We start from the raw sequence: 20,812 nt of genomic DNA, 5'->3' as shown, positions 1-20,812 counted from the left end.
AGGAAGAAAAAAATCTCTGCCCACAACCGTCACGGAAACATGCCAGAATCCTAGCATCCATTACAAACCATTGTTACTAGGACAATTCTCACCCCTAGTCTGCATTTATAAAAATCCTGTCACTGAACGGATGGAAAACACTGCCCACAGCTGTAGGGACGGGCATACCTGAGCTCACCCATGACGTGTATTATATAACATTCCCACTTGTGACAGATTTTGGTAATCTTATGCAGGTTCAGACAGACAGATAAAAGAACCAGAAAAGGGCTATTAAATTGGGATCAGCTCATGTGTTTGTTTTTAACCTAGAGGTTGGGTTCATCATTTTTGTAAGTGGCAAATGAATTCCCCTGAGTTGCAGACAACAAAATAAACACCCGGTAATCCAAACGCTGCAAAATAGCGTCCCCCTCCCCAGGCTGACAAGGCACTGCGAAGGTCTGGGCTCGAGTTTCTGGTGGGTGCCCTATGCTATGTGTTAAGAAAGGGAAAATTATACTCTAGAGTGAAAGGCAGCCAGGACAAATCAGCCATTCTTGGGATGTCCCCTCTGGGCAACCAGGTGCCAGCAGCAGCTTAAAAGGGTCTAGACTCACAACAGTCTGTACCACGCTTGAATGCATAAAAAGCCAGACCAAATGGATGCTGCTGCTGCAATCTCTAATTACTACCCCCGGTCTGTGTATGCGCTACCCACCCACGGGGCTTGCAGACAAACACACACGTGCTCCTAGCCGCCTGGGCAGACGCCACAACATACAAGACGGTACCAGGGTCTCTCCCTTCGTTTCAAAATCGCAGCGGGGCGCACTGGGCAGAGGAAAGACGCCGCTGTGTCTCGCGTAGGAAATTCACATGCGCCTTGCAGAAACCGAACAAGACACGGCGATGCTTGGCAAGGGGCGGGCGGAGACGGGGGGCGGCAAGACCGCTTTTCCAGAGGGATCTCGGACACACACACACACACACACCTACCCAGCCTCTATTGGCTGCAGAAAGCCAGAGACGCACAAACCGATGGCGAAGCGCCTCCTTCGTCAACCAGCAGCACCAGCCCCCTCGCCCCACCCCACCCCTTTGGGAGGGAGAGCAGCATTGCTCGGGAAACAGTTATTTATTTATTTAGGGGGGCGGCTGATGGGGGGGGGGAATCATGTGCCTGCTCTCCCCTCTCCCCCCCAACCCGGTTTTTTGCAAGCTGGGATGAATGCACCTCAGATGTTGTTTCTGCTGCTATGATGTTGGTGGCTTGAGAGCCCCCCCGGTTCAAAGCGAACCGGAGGCGCTGGCATTGACAAGCGGGTCAGTTTCACGCTCTTGCTGCCCACGCGTTTGGTTCCCCTCGGTAAGCCCCGCGCCGAGCCACCTCCTCCCCGCTGCAGGGGGTACAAGCGAGGGGCTCCATCATGGGGTCCAGGCTGAGCAGACAAAGCAGCCTGGAGGAGGAGAGCGCCTCTGGAGAAGTCTCGTGCCCCAGGTTAGCTAGGAAGGAGCCGCACAGGAGGGTGGAGACTAACCGAGGGGACTTTCAGTTCGCTTCCCTGATCCTGAACTCCGAGAAGCTGTCCAGGAAAAACCACCCGGCGCCCTACGTGAGGAGGGTGGGATGGATCCGAGAGATCCAGGCGACCATCCGGGAACACAAGAGAGAGCACGCGGTCCGCATTCTCAGATTGCTCAGAAAGGTAAATGACTGAATAGTGCAACGGGGGGGAAAAAAGTGCATGGAAAATAAATAGTTATTTAAAAAAAAACAAACCACCCAGCAAGCAATGCCAAGAGAAGTGCACGCAAAGACTAAAGTGTAAGAAAGTGCATGCAAAATGCTGAACAAAGCAATGCAGACAAGGGGTGCTAAAATACAACAATGCTAACTAGCAAGAAAGCAATGCGGGAAAAAATGCAGGGGAAAATGCTAAAAGCTATACACCAATGCAATACATAAATAAAGCACTCAAAAACGAAGCAGTGCAAACTAGCAAAGAAGTCACACAGAAAGTGTAAGCAAAATTAAGCAGTAAAAAAAAAAAAAGTGGAAAATGCATGCAACTAATAGACCCATTTTGAAAGTAAGCAAGGCCAGTTAAGAAGTGCTTGGAGGAAAAAAAACATTGGGCTGAAAAAGCCATGTGTCAGTGCAGGCGGGTGCATGCAAAAACAAAGAAAGGGATGCTAATAAACAAAGCAATTCCACCCCAACATGACAGAGCAGGGAAGGGGTTAATCTTGGGAAGGGCTGTTATGAACTGGGCGTAACTGGGGCTATGGCAAGACAATAACCGTAGGTCCTGTCAGTGAGAGGAATAGGAGATGAGGAGGGGGGAGCGGTTCGGATTTTTCTTCATTTTGAAATGAATTTTTCACATGGTCCCTTTTGCAATGAGGTCAAGAGCTGCCTCCGTGAACGGCGCCTGTCGCGGCCCTTATTCACAGAGGGACGCTCCTGACTTGGAGCAGAACCCTTTCCGCTTTCCCCATTGCTGTGTTCGACCCCAAACACTCTCCCCACGGCGCTACAAGGCAGGATCGGATTTGCCCGTCTGGGGTGATTTGTGCACAGCCCTCCAGTGATTGCTCAGTGGAAGGGGGGGGTGTGAGGGGCTGGGCTCTTTGTGCTGCTTTAGAAGGGCGTGCAGATGCTGGGTCAGCAATCCCACTTTGGGTGTGGACGTGGGGAGCGGGAGGCAGCCTCTTTGTTCCGTACATCACCAGTGGCACGAAGGATGGCTAGAGGCCCGGGAGCGCTGAAGACATCGAGACATGCATCTGTCACTAGCATCTTACCAAGTCTCGGTGTGGGGGAGGAGGCGAGTGTAACCAGATCCCTTAGAAAGAGGGGGTGAGTGGGAGTTAAATGACCGTAACCACTGGGGACACAACTGAATCAGTGCAGTTAAGGATTTTAGAGCCAAAAATCCATGACCCAAACTCCTCCAGGCAAGGACCTTGGAAAGCTACCTACTAATCAAGGCCATTTTATGCCAGAGTCTGACAAGAGAGAGGCAGCCCCCTTCCATAAATTAATCCTGCCTGTTGATTCTATCAGAATGGGCTACCGAGGAGCCTGAGTGCAGGCCCTGGATCGGGGTAGTCTATTTTTTGGGGGGTCAAGGTCCAAACGATCAAGGTAAAGTCAAGGTCCAGACTCCAGAGAAAATACAAAACCAAAGATAATTATAATAGTAAGTAAAGATTTCAGGGTCCATCCAAAAACATCTGGTGGTCTGGATTTGGCCCATGGTCTGCCTATTGACTGTCCCGGATACTGAATGTCTGTTTGAGGATAACCTAGTCAGGGAAGGAGAGGTAAGCGGGTCAGTGGATCACAGGCAAACTTGTTCTTGTCTGTCTCCATTCAGGAAATAAAAGGGAATATACAGACAATGCTGTGCCAAATTGATCTTAAGGACACAACTGTTACTGTCCTGGAACAGGTCCATCCACTCTGGTGTCCTGTCACAGACAGACAGGATCAATGCAGGCACAAGGGCCGCCCCTGCACCTAAGTTTGTATTCTTCTCCCTGACCTCAATGGGGGGACAGCTTCTGAGGACTGAAAGCCAGCCCTTACAATTTCTTATCCTAGTAGGTGTCATTCTTGTTCAGATAATTGTCTAATCCTCATTTGAAACATGCAACATAAGGCTGATTAGTAAACTTACTTAAAGTGTAAACTCTTAGGGCGGGGGCCACCTGTCATATTTGTGCAGCACCTAGACTAATGCGTTTAGGGCTTCTATGCACTACAATATAATAATTATCCTGTAGCAGAGAGTTCCATAGATTCATTGTGTAAAGAGTATTTTTTTTCATTTTACAACATTTGCTCACATGAGTAACCTTACTCGAGGGATTACTCACACGAGTAAATAGCACTTTCACGAGCAAGAATTTGCAGAATTGGGACCTAACATTGTAGCTTCTTAATTTCAGTGTGTCCCCTTGCCGTAGAATTTACACTACCGCCTACCTCCCTTAACATACGGTCTCAATACATTCGTCTTTGTGTTGGCATAAATACAATATTTCTGTTCCTTTACTTTAAATCATTTTGAGGACGTGTTCTACAGAAATCCTGTGGGGTGGGGGGAAGGGGCGCTTCATGCAGACAGAGATCTAAGAGGGCATGAGAGACATCATTATTCCAAGAAGCTTGCGGGGGCGGGGGGGAAATAGGCTGTAACTTGCTTCTGAAATGCGGTGATGTGACAAGAAGGGACTTTTGTAGGCTTTGCCAGAGGCTGGAATTACAGAGTGTCGTTTCCTATGGTGCTCAGAATCTTTTACCCAGACAAACATTTAAACCCCTCTCAGATCTTGAAGTCTCCAGAAGGGTCATTAGAGGGCAGCTGGGATTTTCATGTTGAGTCATCGGGCCATCTGGAGTGGAAGGTCGTTTTGAAACCTTCCTTTGCACATGGCCTGACAGTTTCTTTTGGGTCCAGCTATAGGGCTGCCAATAGTCCCTTATTAGAAGGGACGTCCCTTATTTCTTCGTCTCTGCACAACAAGATCAGGAGTTGCTGAGTGCTGCAAGCAGCAGCAAGAAATACTCTGGCAAACGTAGGTGAACACTGCTTAGTATTAATAAATGAATAATAATATTGGGAGGAGGGGTGGGGCGGGGGTGCTAAGAATACAATCCCTTATTTTTGAGGTACAGTGTTGGCAACTCTTTGCTAAGCCACGTGCCCCCCCATCCTTCCCACTTCTGCAATTCATCTGAGAAGAGCCGGTTACTAACTAACATTTCCCTTTACCTCACTTTTTCCCCTGGTCCCTGTCTCAGGATTGCCAGTTGTTTGTGTCTTAGGGCAATAACCTACCGTAAAGGATATAGGTTCATTCTCACACACACCCATGCTGTGTGGATGGACACACAGAAATTGGACATAGTAATTATCATGGCTGAGTAAAGTGGAGAGAATCCAGCCAACACTTATACCAACGACTACCTACTGCCCGGTGTGCTTTGTAATTTCATTTAGTAGAATTGTTATTGTGCCGTTCCGTGGCTAACCGTTGACAGGGCCATGGGACAGAAATAGCATTATTGCTGTCCTAGCTTGGTCAATAGCATTGGTGGCAAAACAATTGCCTGGCCAGCAATTAACTGAAGAGAGTCTCATGAGCCTGTTAGCCGTTTAGCTTCTGCTTTGCCCTTCCAACCATTCCTCTCTTCCTGCCCTGAACGGGTGTGGCACATGGAAGCATCGTCTTCCACCTTCCTTACCTTGTATATTACAACCCTCAGCTCCAGTCTGTCACGGGACATCCCACATTATACAGACGGGCTTACATTAACAACAACAGGCACGCAAGAGCCACAGAGCGATGGGCACAGGTGGGGGTCTGGCGGCTGTTTGGAGGGAGTGAGATTCACTTGTCCACTATTAAGGGGTTCAACTTCATTTCAGAACCGACATTGGAACTACAAAAACTGTCCCTGTGCTGGGCTGCAAGGAGATGGGGCGGCTCAAGGAGCCTAGCAGGGGTGCTGGAGCTGGTCATCTCAAAGGGGACAGGGCAAGGGGGTGGCTGTGACCTCCCCCTCACGGGCACTGAGCAGCAGAGATGAGCCAGGGCAGAGGGAGCAGATGCCTCCCCCCCCCAGGGCCTCATGGGTAATTATTTCTCCTCCTGCTGCTGCAGTGTGCCCACCCCTTCCTGCCTCCTGCTGACAGCCTGGCTCTAGCCCTGGATGTTTACCTGGCAGTTTTGTAATTTTATACTTTCAGGGCCAGTACGTGCAAAGGGGGGTGGGCAGTGCTTTGACTGGCTCTATTCCATTACCACGACACAGGCCAAGCAGGGCTTTGGGTGTCAGCACTGGGACAGCTCCATTAGCCACTGCAAGCTGCCATTTTAAAAACCAGGAGCCAGCTCCTCTGCGGGGGTCAATGCGCATGGCTCCATTGACGTCGGGGAGCTGCACCAGTCTACACCAGCAGAGGATCGGGCCCAGGTGAGCTACACAGATTGACACCAGCCAAGGATCAGGCCCACTATAATTAAGTTAATAGAACATAAAAATGTAAATGGGTCAAAACCATAGGTCTGTCCCGTCTGCTAGTCACAAACCAAACTCTTTAAAAGAATATATTCGGGGGGCAAGGGGTGAGGATCGACTAACAAGTGCTTCTTGGCTGGTATAGACCAGAGGTTCTCAAACTTCATTGCACCGCGACCCCCTTCTGACAACAAAAATTACTACACGACCCCAGGAGGGGGAGCGAAGCCTGAGTCCGCCCCATTCCCACTGCTCCGGGTGGGGGAGCCAAAGCCCGAGCTCCACTTCCCTGCGCGGGGTACGGATCAAAGCCGAAGCCCAAGGGCTTCAGCCCCAGCCAGGGGGCCTGTAACCTAAGCCCCACCACCCAGGGCTGAATCCCTTGGGCTTCGGCTTTGGCCCTGGGCAGTGGGGCTCGGGCTTCAGCCCCAAGCCCCAGCAGGTCTAAGCCAGCCCTGGCGACCCCATTAAAATGGGGTCCCGACTTACAGTTTGACAGCGTACACCAGCGGTTCTCAATCTGAAGGGACTATTTACAGCTACGTTATTTCCAAGCCTCTCCCCAGGAATGCAGATTCCTCTTTAACTGGACAGCTCCAAAGGGTGCTGCTGAACCTGAGTGTTTATTACGGCTGCAGTGTTTCCAGCCATGCCCCACTCCCACAGCTTTGTACTTCACACTGTATTTAGGAGGGTGAGAATAGGACTACAGAGCCTGTGCCAACTTCCCCTAAGTGTTATGGTCAAGCCAGGTGCTGGCATGATGCTCTGATGCGTTCCTAGCCCATGCCTAGGTGTCCGTATCAATAGCCCTGTGTGGCAGCTTATTCTTATGTTGTTGACCCATAAATTATGTTGCTCAGTTTGCTTGGGGATATCCTACTCCTGTATGAATCATCGATGCACAGAAGATGAGCTAACATGCATTCAACTGCGTCTCTAGTGCACGTGATCTCGACTTCCTCTCTTCATTGGATTTGGAGCCAGTGACTCTTCTGTATCCTGCTCTCTCCTTGGGGAGAGGGGGTGAGGGAGGGGTGTTGCTTTTTCTCTTGCTGCTGTCTAGGGTCAAGATACACCAGTTCTCTCATGGCTCTGTCCCCCTGGGGACGTGCATGCACAAAGCTCCTTCCTTCAGGGCTGCTGATTTCACCCTGCGCTGTATTAAGCACAGACTCAGCAAAGTAACGAGAGCACATGGGACATCCATTTGCTTGCTCATGTCTCCTGGCAGCAATGCTCAGATTGAGCAGATGTCTTGTTTATTCCTTCATCTGAATCCTCCATGTCGATGGAACCAAACCCCAGCATCGTCCCTCCCCCATGGGACTTCTCTCATTCCTCCCCCTTCCCTATCAGCTCCCTGCCACTCCTGCCTTCATCCTCCTCAGAGCATGTTCTGCTGAGTGCCTCTGTTTCCTGGCCAGATTTCCTCTCTTCTCCTCAGTTTCTCATCCTTCCCGGTGCCTCATGACATCTCTATTTACCTTTGCCATACCCAAGTTTCCCTTGGTTCCCATGGGGACTTCCGCCTTCCCTCCTAGCATAGAAAAGCCTCCCAAAGCTTGGTCCTGTGGATCGTCACATGATTCATCCTGTCACCCCCACCACCACCCAGGAGACTTTTCGTTTGCAAACAGTCTCCCAGGCTCTCCTGATGTTCCTGGTTAGCGTAAGTCACAGGATACCCTGAGCCCGCAGGTGAGCTTCGGGACCATCGTCCCAACCAGGGCTTGTGCCAGGGATGCTGAGAGGAGAGAAGCAGGCTCCTGCTTCCCCGTTGATACTGCGAGAGCTCTAGGGGACAAAACTACAAATAGATTCATCACTACAGTTTTAAGGATCTCACTGCTGCTGCTTAGGTAGCCCTGTCCAGCCTCTGACTCATAGGCACTCACTCCCCCAGAAAAGGCTGCGGCTGAACTAGCTGTCAGCTCTCTCAGTGCCGGTGCTCCTGCACCATTCCTACGGGGACTCTTGCTGGGACAGGGCAGAGCTGGAGTAGCTGGGAGCTTGCCTATAGCCTCTGCTTCTGTGGGCTCCCGCAGGGAATGGAGTGATTCACCTTTCCTTGGCTAATAGAGTGAAACCTTTTCTACCCCTCATACGATAGACAGACAATCTCCAATCTAGACCAGTGGGTCTCAAACTTTTGTAGTGGTGACCCCTTTCACATAGCGAGCCTCTGAGTTTGACCCCCCCTTATAAATTAAAAACACTTTTTATATATTTAACACCATTATAAATGCTGGAGGCAAAGTGGGGTTTCGGGTGGAGGCTGACAGCTCACGATCCACCCCTTGGAATAACCTCGTGACCCCCAAGGAGTCCCAACCCCCAGTTTGAGAACCCCTGATCTAGACCAACCCAGCTCTGTCCATTCAATCTGTTTTATCCAGCCATTCATCCAGATACTTAAAGCGCCCATCACAATAGTGCCTGTATCCAATATATTTCTGCTCCACCATTGTTAGGCAGCCTTCTCCATTACTCAATCTGTTTTTCTTGGGCCCTAGCATGGTTGTTTTATGGCTTTCACGCTATGTTTTTTTTAAAACGTAGCAACTGTAAGTGGGCCCTGAAGAATGGAGTCTAACTGCCTGTGTTCTCTCCTAGGACCTGGGATTGGAAGGTACGTGCCTCAGTGAAGTGCTCTACAAGAATGCTACTTTCCTCAACTTGGTGGACCCCATTTCCCACGACCTACTGATGAACCTCGCTAGAGATCTGCAGTGCCCCAAAAAGGTGAAGCCCATTAATACAATGATCCCTTTGGGAGAAAAAGTTGACCCAGGAATGAGCTTATTGAACTGACCAATGCCACTCCAATCTCCGTTGGGTTTGGCTTAGGATCTGTAGTTCTCTAGAACCAGCTAACCTACTCCCTTGGAGTGACACATAAATAATCCCATAGATTAATGATGCTTTTTTTAATGACTTCTATATAAGAGTGTGTGTGTTAAGTGCAGAGAAGTCAGGAAATTCCCTCCCACAGCAATAGTAAACTCGGCCACAATGTGCATGGATGTTTGAGTACAAATGGGTGGACAAATACAGGTGCATCTAGGAAATCCACCTGTGATTACCATGCAGGCCCTTGGCATGCATTCACTAACATGGTCTGGCCACACAAATAAGCTACATCCATGTAAAACTGGTATAATGGAGTGAAGGATCAAGCCCTCTGATTTGTGTGCCTATCCTACCACTGCATTAGTGCCAGCAGGATACTCTAGAGTTCCTTATTTAAGGGGGAGGAAAAATCAAATGACGGCACATCAGACTGAACAATGTATTGTACAGTGGGGTGGTGAGAGGCAGATGTGTGGGGCTCCAGCTATAGTTCTGCAATCTCCCGAATATCTCTGGGGTTCTGCAGATTCAGTGTTCCTGTGCGCACAGGCAATCAGTCAGCCATTTAGCTAAACGCAGGTACCTCTAGATAGATACCCTGTGAGACCTCTGTGTGCACGACTCCCGTTTAAGTCAGCCAGCTTCCTTTGCAGGAGTGGGCTCTTGGGACCCCAGGTTATTGAAAGAGCTCAGGGCCAGATTTCCAGGGGCTCAGCACCCACATATTGGACTAGATATTTAAATGGGAGCGAACCTCATTTGAAAAAGAGCCAGATTTTAAGGAGTGCTTCGCCCCCGGCGTCTCCATGAGGACACTCGGAGACAGATCTTCAGAAGAGCCCAGCGCCAGCCGTTTAGAGCTCTTTGAAAATCGGTCCCCAAGTAAGTGGGCTGAGCTCCTTTAAAAATCTGGCCAGTAGGGCCTGTTCCTGCAGTGCGCCGGGCTGCCCCTGTGACCTGAGTGGGAGTGGAGGGCTCGCAGCACTTCGCAAGGTTGGGCCTTATATTGTTAAGGAAAACCCCGTCCAGCGTGCGCGCAAGGTGCTGCTTCAGCTCAGTTAGCGGTGCTGGGTGTCAGACCTTGCTGCATGCAGGATGGGCAAAGGCAGTGTTCTTCCTACCAGCCCACGTGGGACAGTTCAGTTATCCAAGCCCCAAAAGGTACTTGCACCATTTCCTGAATGCCTGACCCTGCAAACCCTCCCTCGCCAGACGTCCCATTGGTGTCAGTGGGACACGGAGGGCTCCTCAGGTCAGGAAGGGTTAGCTGTGATAGGCCATTAGCTCACAGAAAGCCTTCCACTCCCATCCTGCCCCTCCAGTCAGCCAACTCACTAGCAGCCAACCAACAGTTGGGAAAACTGTAAACACCCCCCACGGGCTGAGAAGCAGCATGAAAAATGCCCACCCAGGGGGTAATTTCTTTCCAAAGGTTATAAGCATCTAAAAATGGGGGTTTGCAATGAAAGGGTTTAAAGTTCTAAGTTACTTCACGCTGACTGCCTCTTCAACCCCACGAAGCACACTGCCTTCCAGGGGAGGTGGGGCTAGACGGTGCTACCTTCTTCTGCTGGCCTATTGCTTAGCAGATAGATACACACAGAGTGCAATCGATGCCCCTCCAATCTGCTACACACCCTGAAGATGCCGAGCACCTCAGTTGCCCTTGAAGTCAATGGGAGCTAAGTTGAGGAGGGGATGGGGCTCAGCACCCCGCAGGATCAGACCCCCAGGCACGTAAAGGGATAAATAGAAGCAAGGCGGGTGGCTGAGCTCTTCTTTCTGTTTCCCATATGGGTACCCGGCAGCACAAAGCTCTGGATTATAGACATTAGGCAAGTCATAGGAAGGCGGTGCACAATTTCCAATCTCAGATCAGGTTTCTAGTTACAAGGACACCTAAGGATCAGGAGGCAGGGTCTAAGCTGTAGGAACGGCTGCAGCAGACTGCGCTAGGCTGTAAAATGAAAGCAGGCAAACACAAAGGCCTAAGGAGCTTGGAAAACACGTAACGTAGTATGGGACGGCGTAGGTCCCAATCCCAGCCAGCGCAGCAGCGGGTTGCAGAGACGCAAGCAGGGGCATCCTAAACCGCAGGGCTCCTGCCAGTCAGAGTGGGATTCTATGGGGAGGGCTGCAGCAGAGCAGGTGTCCACAGTGCACCCCGACCAGCTGTTTGCTGTAAATGGCACAGTAGGCAATAGCTGTAAAGCCACATGCTGGCATTACACGTGCCCCATGTCCCGAGGGAGCTGGGATGCTTCAGCTGCTTCCTAGCAAAGTTACGGGGCCCAGCAGCGTGGTGCTCCAAGCACTTGCCATAAAGAACGAAATTAGCGGAATTATTGACGGCTTTACCCATAGAGTTCCGAATTACACGCGCTGCGTTGCAGTCGCACAGCTAAGGGCTGGGAAGCCAGGCAGCCGTGAAGGTTTTTCGGACAAGACAGAGACATTTGGGAATCTTAACCTGCTGACAGTGTCTCAGCCTGGCCCTCTCTTAAGCACTCACATCGCTTTCAGCACTGCCCGTCGTCATTCATCCCGCAGCATGTGCAAAGAAGAACTCGAGCAAGCAAATTCAGTTATTTCGGTGCCATCTTGTATCAATGGGAATCACTGTAGGGAATGACATCAGACCACTGACTGTGGGGAACTCAGCAGGACTCTTTCCAGTGGCCCAGAGCAGAAGTCACTGCAGGAATGTGGGGAGCTCATAGATATTCCAGTTCCAGCCCCTCCCAGCAGGAGGCAATGGGACAGGAGTACTGGTTGTTGAGCTTGCAGTACTTGAAGGACCGACGATAAATCACAATAATAATCTGATTTAGGGATTGGGAAATATTTTATCCAGGTAATTTTAGCCTGGCTGCGTAAAACTATGGCAGTCATCCTGGAATTTCTCTGTCCATACTCAAGCGGAGTGTCTTACATTGGCCTGAACCTAGATCGTTACAATGATTACTAATGAAGAGGGCAGCAAAGGGATGAAGGCACCTCCGAATGCCCCATGTACACACACACACACGCCCCTGCCATTCCCTGGGTAAAAATCAAGTCATTTAATCAATTCCATTTGTTATACAATGTGTAACCTCCACCAGCCAGTAGTTCACCCTCTTCCCCGCCATACCTGCTGCTGAGCACTGGGCCCTGATAATCCTACAATGGTCCCATGACACTGTTACAGTTCAGAGCAACTGCACCTATATTCCCCCTCTGTGGTCCTTCCAGGGTATGCGCTTTAGACTTCCAGCTCGTAGCTGTCATCTATCTTGGGTGAAGACCCACGTCTCACTCCATCCCGTCAGGGTTTTAAGGCTGCAAAGCTCCATGGATTACACTGCAACATCCCCAGCAAGCCAGACTGTCCAAATAGGCCAGTGCCTGCACTTTGCTTTTCTCTGAGGGCTATGACCCATGTATTGCCCAAAGTTATAAGTTACTATACAGCTCCTTCCAAGCAAGCACCTTTATTCTTAAGGTGAAAGCATTGCAACAATAAAGACACACTAGAAAGTTTAGCAGAAATCACTTCAAATCAACCTGTGGCTCTGGTAGGTTTTAGTCCTTCAAACCCCACAACTGGTTGCAAGTTCATCTGTCATAAATCCAGCACCAGACCAGACACTGCACAGATCAGCCATTTCTTTATACAAAGGCCTGAGCTGATCTTGGCCTTGTGTAAAAGGTAATCATCAGACAGGGACCCTCTCCTCAGGGCAGAGCTTTGAAAGGTTGAGTTTTTGTATAATTGAAATGAGAAATTTGCATTCACCTCACCCTAGGAATTCCCCAGGAAATCCTCTTTCCACTTAATGTCCAAAAAGTCCAGATTTGTCTGGCACATTTGTAGTACAGTCTTTTGAATTCCCATGTCTCTCGTCTGTCACATCTGCCCCGCGAGAGGTTACTTTTATGTATCATTGTGGGTCAGGATTGTATGTAATACAGTAAGGTCTTCCTAAGATGTTGCAGGAAATTGCCCTATCAGACAGATGCCTCTGTGCAGGAGACAGACAGGTGGGCGGAGGTGGAAATCTTCTACTGCTTGCCCCCTCTTCTCTCTCACCCAACTCTGGTGTGGGCAGCTACTGCAAATATCCTGCAAACCTCTGCCTTGCAGTCCCCCTGCAGACAGTCACACTCAGGGCACCAGAGAGGGCTCCAAAGGGGTTGCATTGCCGGACCCAGAATTCCTCCTGCAGGTTCCCACGGTTCATAGACCAGGGTGGTAGCCCTGCTTCGCTTGGAGAGGGGTGCAGTATGCTTTCCACTCCACACCACAGAACCTCCACAAGCCAATGCCAAGGTAGGGGGTGGGGACAGAAACAGGGCCATGCGTCCTCCTCCCCGCCCCCCAGCTCTTTTCAGATAGCTACTGCTTGACATGGGCACTAGGTGGGATGCTGGCCAGCCTCTGCACAGGTGTTCAGGGGTGGAGGTAGCTCCTTGCCCCTGGGCTGGGCAGAATCTGGTCCTCAGTGATGCTGCAGAAACCGAAGCTCTGTGATCCTCCCATTTAAAACAAACTCAAAACCTGCTGAGCGCAGCTGTTCTGAGTCACTCCTAGCACAGCCAGCCTGATGGCTGCCATTTATTATTTAGTTACTACCAGATGTGCCTGATTCTCTAGAGCAGTGGTTCCCAAACTTGTTCCGCCGCTTGTCCTTCGGCCCGCGCCGCTTCCCGCCGCCCCCATTGGCCTGGAGCAGCGAACCGCGACCTCTGGGAGCCGCGATCGGCCGAACCTGCGGACGTGGCAGGTAAACAAACCAGCCCGGCTCGCCAGGGGCTTTCCCTGCACAAGCGGTGGAACAAGTTTGGGAACCACTGCTCTAGAGACAGGAAAATAAGGCAAGATCCTCGCTCTGAGGAGCTTGGGCCCAGATTTTTAATTTATTTAGGTGTTGCTCTGCTCAGCCTGGCAAGGCCCAAGTAACTTAGGCACCTAAGGGCTTGTCTACGCTTACAGTGCTGCAGTGGCACAGCTGTAGCATTTAGGGAAGATGCCGTCTATGCCAACGGGAGAGCTGCTCCCATCGGCGGAGGGACTCCGCCTCCATGAGAGGCAGTAGCTATGTTGACAGGAGAAGCTCTCCCGTTGACAGTGCTGTATACATGAGGGGCTAGGGAAGTATAACTAGGTTGGTCAGGGGTGTGGATTTTCCACACCCGTGAGGAACATAGTTATCCCACCATAAACTGATAGTGTAGACCAAGCCTCAGTCTCATAGAAGCCTGAGTCCCATTGACTTTCAAAGCCCTGAATCACTTCTCAAAAGGGGAGCTCGCTATCTACGTCATTTGTGCCTTGCAGACACTGAGCAGAGAAACATCCACATGCCGTTACAAATTTGGGCCTTACAATCTAATCACCATGGCGTTCCACCATGGGTATCCAGTACTCACAGAGATCATAAGCAATCCCTTTCCCTGGAGCACTCAGCCTGTCGGGATGGACCATCTTGGGCAGGGATTCTTCACAGATTTCATTCTGAAAAGCCCTTGCTAAGAATCCCTCTCTACACGCTGCTCAAGTCTCAGAATGGTTCATCCCATCACAAAGGGCTTAGTGTGAGACTCTGTGCTCTAGGGCAGCTTCTTATACAAAAAGAAAGAATAAAACACGTTCAAAAAGAGTTACATTTTGAAAGTGTCTCCACAGGGGAGCTTGGCTAATGCCTTTCCCCACCCCGGCCCCAAGTTATACTCCCTGGAACAGGTCAGGAAAACAGTTTTCTTTGAAATTTGTCATGTTTTTACAGAAAATCCCAAACACCAAAATTGTGGGGGTTTTGGGCAACCAAAATCTGAAAAAAGTTTCCCCAATTTTGGCAACAGGAAAGCCAATGTTTTTCAATTTTTGGTTGTCAAAAATGGAAATGTTTTGGCTCTTCTATAAAGCCTCCAAGTTTTCAATGAAAAGGGAATTTCTCTGGTGAAAGTTTCCATTTAGTTGAAAAACCATTTTCCATCCCCCAAGCCTGGCCATCTCCCCAATGCTCTGCTCCGCCATGGATACGTGCTGTTGGATATATTGTGCTGATTGCAGAGTTCCATTCCCACGGCCCATTCCGTGACGTCACAGCTCTGTATGCTTTCTCAGCGGGTGGTGGAGTGGAAGAATAAGTTAATACAGAGTTCTGTTTGTTGCCCTGAAACATGTTGATCATAAGCTGTTGCGGGGTTCCATAAATGGAGACTGAGCGTGCCCATTTATAGTTTTAAATATATTGTGTAGCCAGTAGCATATGCGGTTTTTCTGGTGTGACTAATGTCGTATGCTGTGGCATGTTCGAGATAGAGACCCTTGGAGGGCTACAGTGAATGATGTGACCAGGGAATGGGATTTTATCATCTCCTAGTAAGTCTTTAGCCTGAACTTTGTGTACGTTTTTGCACGTTTTCAGGTGCAGTGTTAAAGTGGGGGTGGGACAAACCAGTGATGCAGGATGACCTGGGAGCAGGGAACTGGCTGGATTCCAGAGCTGTTCAATTCCAGATTTTCTAGCCTGTGCAGTGTTTGAAGGCGCAAATATTTTCCATGGATGGCCAGGGACAAGAAGGCTTCACGTATAGAGCTGTAGTTAAGTTGCTACGTTTCCCTCCCAGTCTGAAGAGGGCAAAATCCAACAATCCCCCCATCCCAGAGCACGCCCAGGGGTTAAAATATAAATACCCACCCCCACTCCACAGCCAGAGCAGGAACTATCTATCAGAGCGTTAAAACAGATCCCTGCTGGGCAGGAAGCCCCTGACAAGAAGGTGACTCCCAGCCCTGCTCCCCCGGGCCACGTGCTGTAGGGAACCATAGGCACCCGAGGCACTGCAGAGAGAGTTTACAGTGGTCTCAAGCCTGACCTGAGGGGAGGAGCCACAAGCCTTCTCTCCAGATTTGAAGGTGGGGCGGGGGCATTCCCTTTCCTAAGCCGAACTCCCAGCTCTGGAGTTCCTGTCACTAGTGTTCTTTCCCCTTCCCTTTGCTTCCCCCTTTTACATTCCTCCTTTCCCTCTTCTGTTTCCCACTCCCTTTCCCCTGCCCGTTACCTCACCTCCTATTGCCCCAGTCCACTGCCCCATCTTTGCTTTTACCCCTCTCTCTCGTTCCTGTCTCTATCTCACCTCCCCATCCCATCTGTCCTCTCGGAGGCTCTCTAAAGGTTCCGCGTTCTCCTGGTGGCCCAGGAGTGTTTCCAGGATGCGCCAGAGTCGCGGAGCAGGAGGCTGAGCTGTCCCTTTGTTTCCAGGAATACGACCCCTGGAAGTCCGCGGACAGGATCTGCAGGCAGCTGATTTACCACTTGAGCCCTCATTCCACGTGGCATAGGCACGGCATGCCCCGCAGGAAGTCCCAAGCATGGTGAGCAACTCAGCTGGGAAAGGGAAGGGGAGGTTAGGAGGGGATCTGCTCGGTCACAGCCAGCTGGGAGAGGCCTCCGTTCACTGCCATGGTGTGTGCTAGCCCAGCCCTCTCTGCACCCTCACGGGCCAAGAGAAAATCAGGTATAGGTAGGAGGTGTTAGGGTCACACTACAGGCAGCCTTCCTCAGTTTCCCCTCCAGATTACTCAAATAAAGTTCACATCATTTTTTTTTTCCTTAGGCGAAATACACCCCTCCTGGGAGACCGGGCTTATTAATACAAAATACATTGACGGTAACTTCAAACCCCAGAACAAAGTCCATTCAGAAGTGCACAGAACCCAAGATTTCTCTTCATCCTCCCAGGCCACCCTGCCTGGAGACTCTGCTACAGCTTCCAGCGCAGCCCCGTCCCTCTCCCTCCTCACTGCAACTTCCTGCTCCAATTCCCTTCAGGTGGGGCTCATCCTGTAATCATCGGCTAGAGAGCACGGAGCTAAGCCAGCCCTGGAGTAAGCCACCCTGTTACATACCCCACCCCGCACTGAAAACCTTGCCCACCCCAGGGCAACTTCTGCTTGAGGGAATTTTTCTTCTTTTCTTCCCTAATTACTGAGGTCTTCACAGCTTGCCAGACTGTTTTCCATCTGCAAACCCTCTAGCTCTCCTTCAAGTTCGCTCTTTTCCCCTCAGGGCCAGCTCCTTGGCTTCTTCCAATGCAGCCAATTTCTGTTGGCTTCTCTGCCGGAAAGGTCAGACTTTCTCTAGCCCCTCCTGCCAGCACTGCATTGCACAGACTCAGACTTTAAGGTCAGAAGGGACCATCACAATCATCTAGTCTGACGACCTGCACAGCACAGCCACAGAACCTCACCCACCCACTCCTGTCATAGACCCATAACCTCCAGCTGAGGTACTGAAGTCCTCATATCTTGATTTAAAAGACTTCAAGTTACAGAGAATCCACCATTACTCCAGTTCACACCAGCAAGTGACCCATGCTCCAGCTGTAGAGGAGGGCAACACCCACCCCCCAGGTCTCTGCCACCCTGACCTAGGGGAAAATTCCTTCATGACCCAAAATATGGTGATCAATTAGACCCTGAGCTTGTGGGAGACCCCCACCAGCCAGACACCTGGGAAAGAATTCTCTGTAGCAACTCAGAGCCCTCCGCATCTAGTGTGCCAACTCTAGCCAATGGAGATATTTGCTAATAGTAGTCATGGACGGGCCATATGCCATTATAGCCAATCTCATCATACCACCCACTACATGAACTTATGAAGCTCAGTCTTGAAATAAGTTAAATTTTTTTTTGTCCCCACATCTCCCCTTGGAAGGCTGTACTAGACTTGACTCCTCTGATGGTTAAAAAACCTTCATCTAATTTCAAGCTTAACAACATATTAATGACCAGTTTATATCCATTTGTTCATGTGCCAACATTGGCCCTTAACTTAAATAACTCCTCTCCCTTCTTGGTGTTTATCCCTCTGATGTGTTTATAGAGGGCAATCATATCTCCCCTTAGCCTTCGTTTGGTTAGGATAAACAAGCCAAGCTCTTTGAGTCCCCTCTAGTAAGGTAGGTTCTCCATTCTTCTGATCATTCTAGTAGCCCTTCTCTGCACCTGTTCCATGTCTAAGAAGGATGAATTCAAACTGGAAGATCAGAATTACACACAGTATTCCAGATGAGGTCTCACCAGTGCCTTGTATAATGGTGACAGCGCTTCCCTGATGCATCCTAGGATTGCAGCCATGAAAAAGGCTAATGCATCACATTGGCGGCTCATAGTCATCCTGTGACTGACCAATACCCCAGCCTGTCTCCTCACCTCTTGTTTCCAACTGATCTGTCTCCAGCTTAAAGCAAAAATGCTTGTTGTTAGTCTCTAAACGTATGACCTTACACTTTGCATTATTACATTTTATCCCATTTCTATTACTCCAGTTTTCAAGGTCATCTAAATCTTCATGCATGATGTTCTGGTCCTCCTCTGTATCGGCAATACCTCTCAATTTTGTGTCATCCGTACATTTTATTAGGTCACACACTTTGTGCATCAAGGTCACTAATGAAAGTTTTAAATCAGATTGGTCCCAAGACCGATCCTTGAGGAACTCCACTAGTAAGCGCCCTCCAACCTGACAGTTCAACCTTTCAGTATGACCCACTGTTGTCTCCCCTTTAACCTGTTCCTTACCCACCTTTCAAGGCTCATATTAATCCCCCATTGTCTCTAATTTAACTAATAGTATCCCATGCGGAACTGTATTAAATGCCTTACAGAAATCCAGGTAAATTAGATCTACTGCGTTTCCTTTGTCTAGAAATGCAGTTATCTTTTCAAAGAAAGATCAGCTTGGTTTGGCACGTTCTACCTTTGGTAAAACCATGTTGTATTTTATCCCAATTACTATTTACCTCTATGTCCTTAACTATTTGCTCTTTCAGAGTTTGTTCCTGGACCTTGCATACAACTGAGGTCAAACTAACAGGCCTGTAGTTTCCTAGCTCACTTCCCTCCCTCCCCCTTCGTAAATATAGGCACTATATTTACAAGTCTCCAACCATAGGCCATGACCCCGGAGTTTACAGACGCCTTAAAAATCCTTGCTATTGAACCTGCAGTTTCATTGTAAGAGGTGCTGCCCTGGCTACAATGTCCACTTTCCCTGCAGCCTCAGTGTTCGCCCCCTCTCCCGAACACAACTCTGCCATTCTGTGACCACCCCACATTCGGGTCATGTTTCCCCAACAGCCAACTGGGGCTTTGTTTCCTTCCTCCGCTCAGTCACAGTAGGGATCGCTGTGGCCAGCACCACCTCACTTGTTTCCCTCACCTCCAGCAGCCAGGGCCAACACCCTTCTGCAAACACACAGACTGTTCCTCTTTGACTCGCCCTCTCAGTTTGCAGGGCTTCTCCCTCCCCACAGACCTCAATATTCAAGGGGCAGGCCCTCTTAACGTGCCTGGCCTTTCCACCTCTAAAACACTTGGGTGGACCCTTACTCCAGGTCCCTGCCCTCCCAGGCATCTGGGCCCCACCATGTGTAAATTCTGCTGCATGGCTCACTGTGCCTTCTGCTCCCGCTGAGAAACTGCCTGCATCCATTGCTGCTGGTCTGCCAACAAACAACTTCTTCCATTCAACTTGTCCCACACCTTCAGTTTCTCTCCTTGATGGGAGGGGCCCTGGAGGATCCTGCTGGCTACACCAGTTTTAACCAGGCTGGTTGCCTTGTATGCATCCCCTCATGGCTTAGGGTCACATGAGAGGCAGCCTGCCTCAGTTTCCCCTCTTGGGCTGTTCAAATAAACACCTGGTTTTTTCAAATAAACTTACAGTTTTTTCTTGGTCAAGAGAGACCCCTCTTTGGGGACTAGGCTTATTAATATCAAATAAACTGTAAATAAAACCCCAAGCCAAAGGCCATTCACAAGTCCACACCACCCAAGGTTTTGCTTCCTACCATATGGCTGTACTGAACAAAATGGGGGAAGTGTCAGCTTCTATTGAATCAAGTTCGAAGGCAGATCCCAGGGCAGCTGGGAACGATCAGGGCAGGGAAAGCACAATCAGGGATGAGCTCTCCTCTTGCCTTCCCCATCCCCTGCCCTCTTTGGCTGCTGGTTGTCATGGAGCAGACGCAGAACGCCCCGTTCTCTTCTGAAATGTGATTTCCGCTTTCTGGCAGCAAGTCAGATGGGCCCGGAAGATCATTAACAAGCCCTGCCATGGAGAGAACTGGGAGCATCTGCCAGGTATTAATTATGTTTGGGCTGTTATGGAAATATAGTTATGTGGGGGGAGGGGAAATGAAATGGAGGTTGCCACATTCCAGGGGGTCCATGCACCAGCCTTTCATCTCCAGGAGAAAACCAATGGGTCGGAATGGAACCAGGTACAGTCCTGTCCTCAAACACTCCAAACTGCCCAGTAAATCACACACTGAACTACCAGGAAATCCAAAGGTAACGGGGAAGTATCTTTTTAGACCATTGCAGTACAGCAAGGCTGGGAGTGTTTAATCCTCCTTTGTATGGATCAGACTTCTACCTCGCAGGAACAGTGAGACGTTACCCAAGCTATCAAGCATGCCGTTGTAAAACCCAGTGAAATACTTATGCTAACACACTATGTTAGTAAAGTACCTCTGTCATGCAAGGAGCGTCGGAGCTTTACGTTTCTCAGTCTGGACTTCATCTTCCTTAAGGACCAAATCCTGCTCCTAGTGAAGTCAAAGGCAAAGCTCCCATTGACTCCCGTAGGAGCCCCATGTTGTGACATAAAACACACTCAGCTGGTCAAACATGAGCTGTAGCTATGAGTAGGGTCCTACCAAATTCATGGCCATGAAAAACATGTCACGGACTGTGAAATCTGGTCTTTTGTGTGCTTTTACCCTGTACTACACAGATTTCACGGGGGAGACCAGCGTTTCTCAAAGTGGGAGTCCTGACCCAAAAGACAGTTTCAGGGGGGTCACAGTTATTTTAGGGCGGGTCGGGGCGGCTGAAGAGCGACGGCTGTTGGCCAGGCGCCCAGCTCTGAAGGCAGCGCCCCGCCAGCAGCA

At 49.9% G+C, this 20,812-nt stretch overlaps 1 protein-coding gene across 3 annotated transcripts in view; it reads left to right on the top strand.

The window, feature by feature from the left end:
- Window positions 1-1,154: 1,154 nt before the first annotated feature.
- LRRC75B (leucine rich repeat containing 75B) overlaps window positions 1,155-20,812 on the top strand; it is a 30,983-nt gene continuing 11,325 nt past the window's right edge. The window contains exons 1-4 of one of the 3 annotated variants that reach the window (XM_054006129.1): window positions 1,155-1,688; window positions 8,630-8,758; window positions 16,117-16,229; window positions 19,934-20,000. In XM_054006129.1, coding sequence (XP_053862104.1) covers window positions 1,410-1,688; window positions 8,630-8,758; window positions 16,117-16,229; window positions 19,934-20,000 — 588 coding nt within the window. In that variant the 5' untranslated portion in view covers window positions 1,155-1,409. The remainder of the gene's footprint in view (window positions 1,689-8,629; window positions 8,759-16,116; window positions 16,230-19,933; window positions 20,001-20,812) is intronic. The other 2 variants (XM_054006130.1, XM_054006131.1) reach the window with 2 other exon arrangements.

This window comes from Malaclemys terrapin, chromosome 16 (genome assembly GCF_027887155.1).
Source record: "Malaclemys terrapin pileata isolate rMalTer1 chromosome 16, rMalTer1.hap1, whole genome shotgun sequence".
Lineage (NCBI taxonomy): Eukaryota > Metazoa > Chordata > Testudines > Emydidae > Malaclemys > Malaclemys terrapin.
Note: the sequence above shows the minus strand (reverse complement) of the source record. Positions and strands in the feature narration are given on the sequence as shown.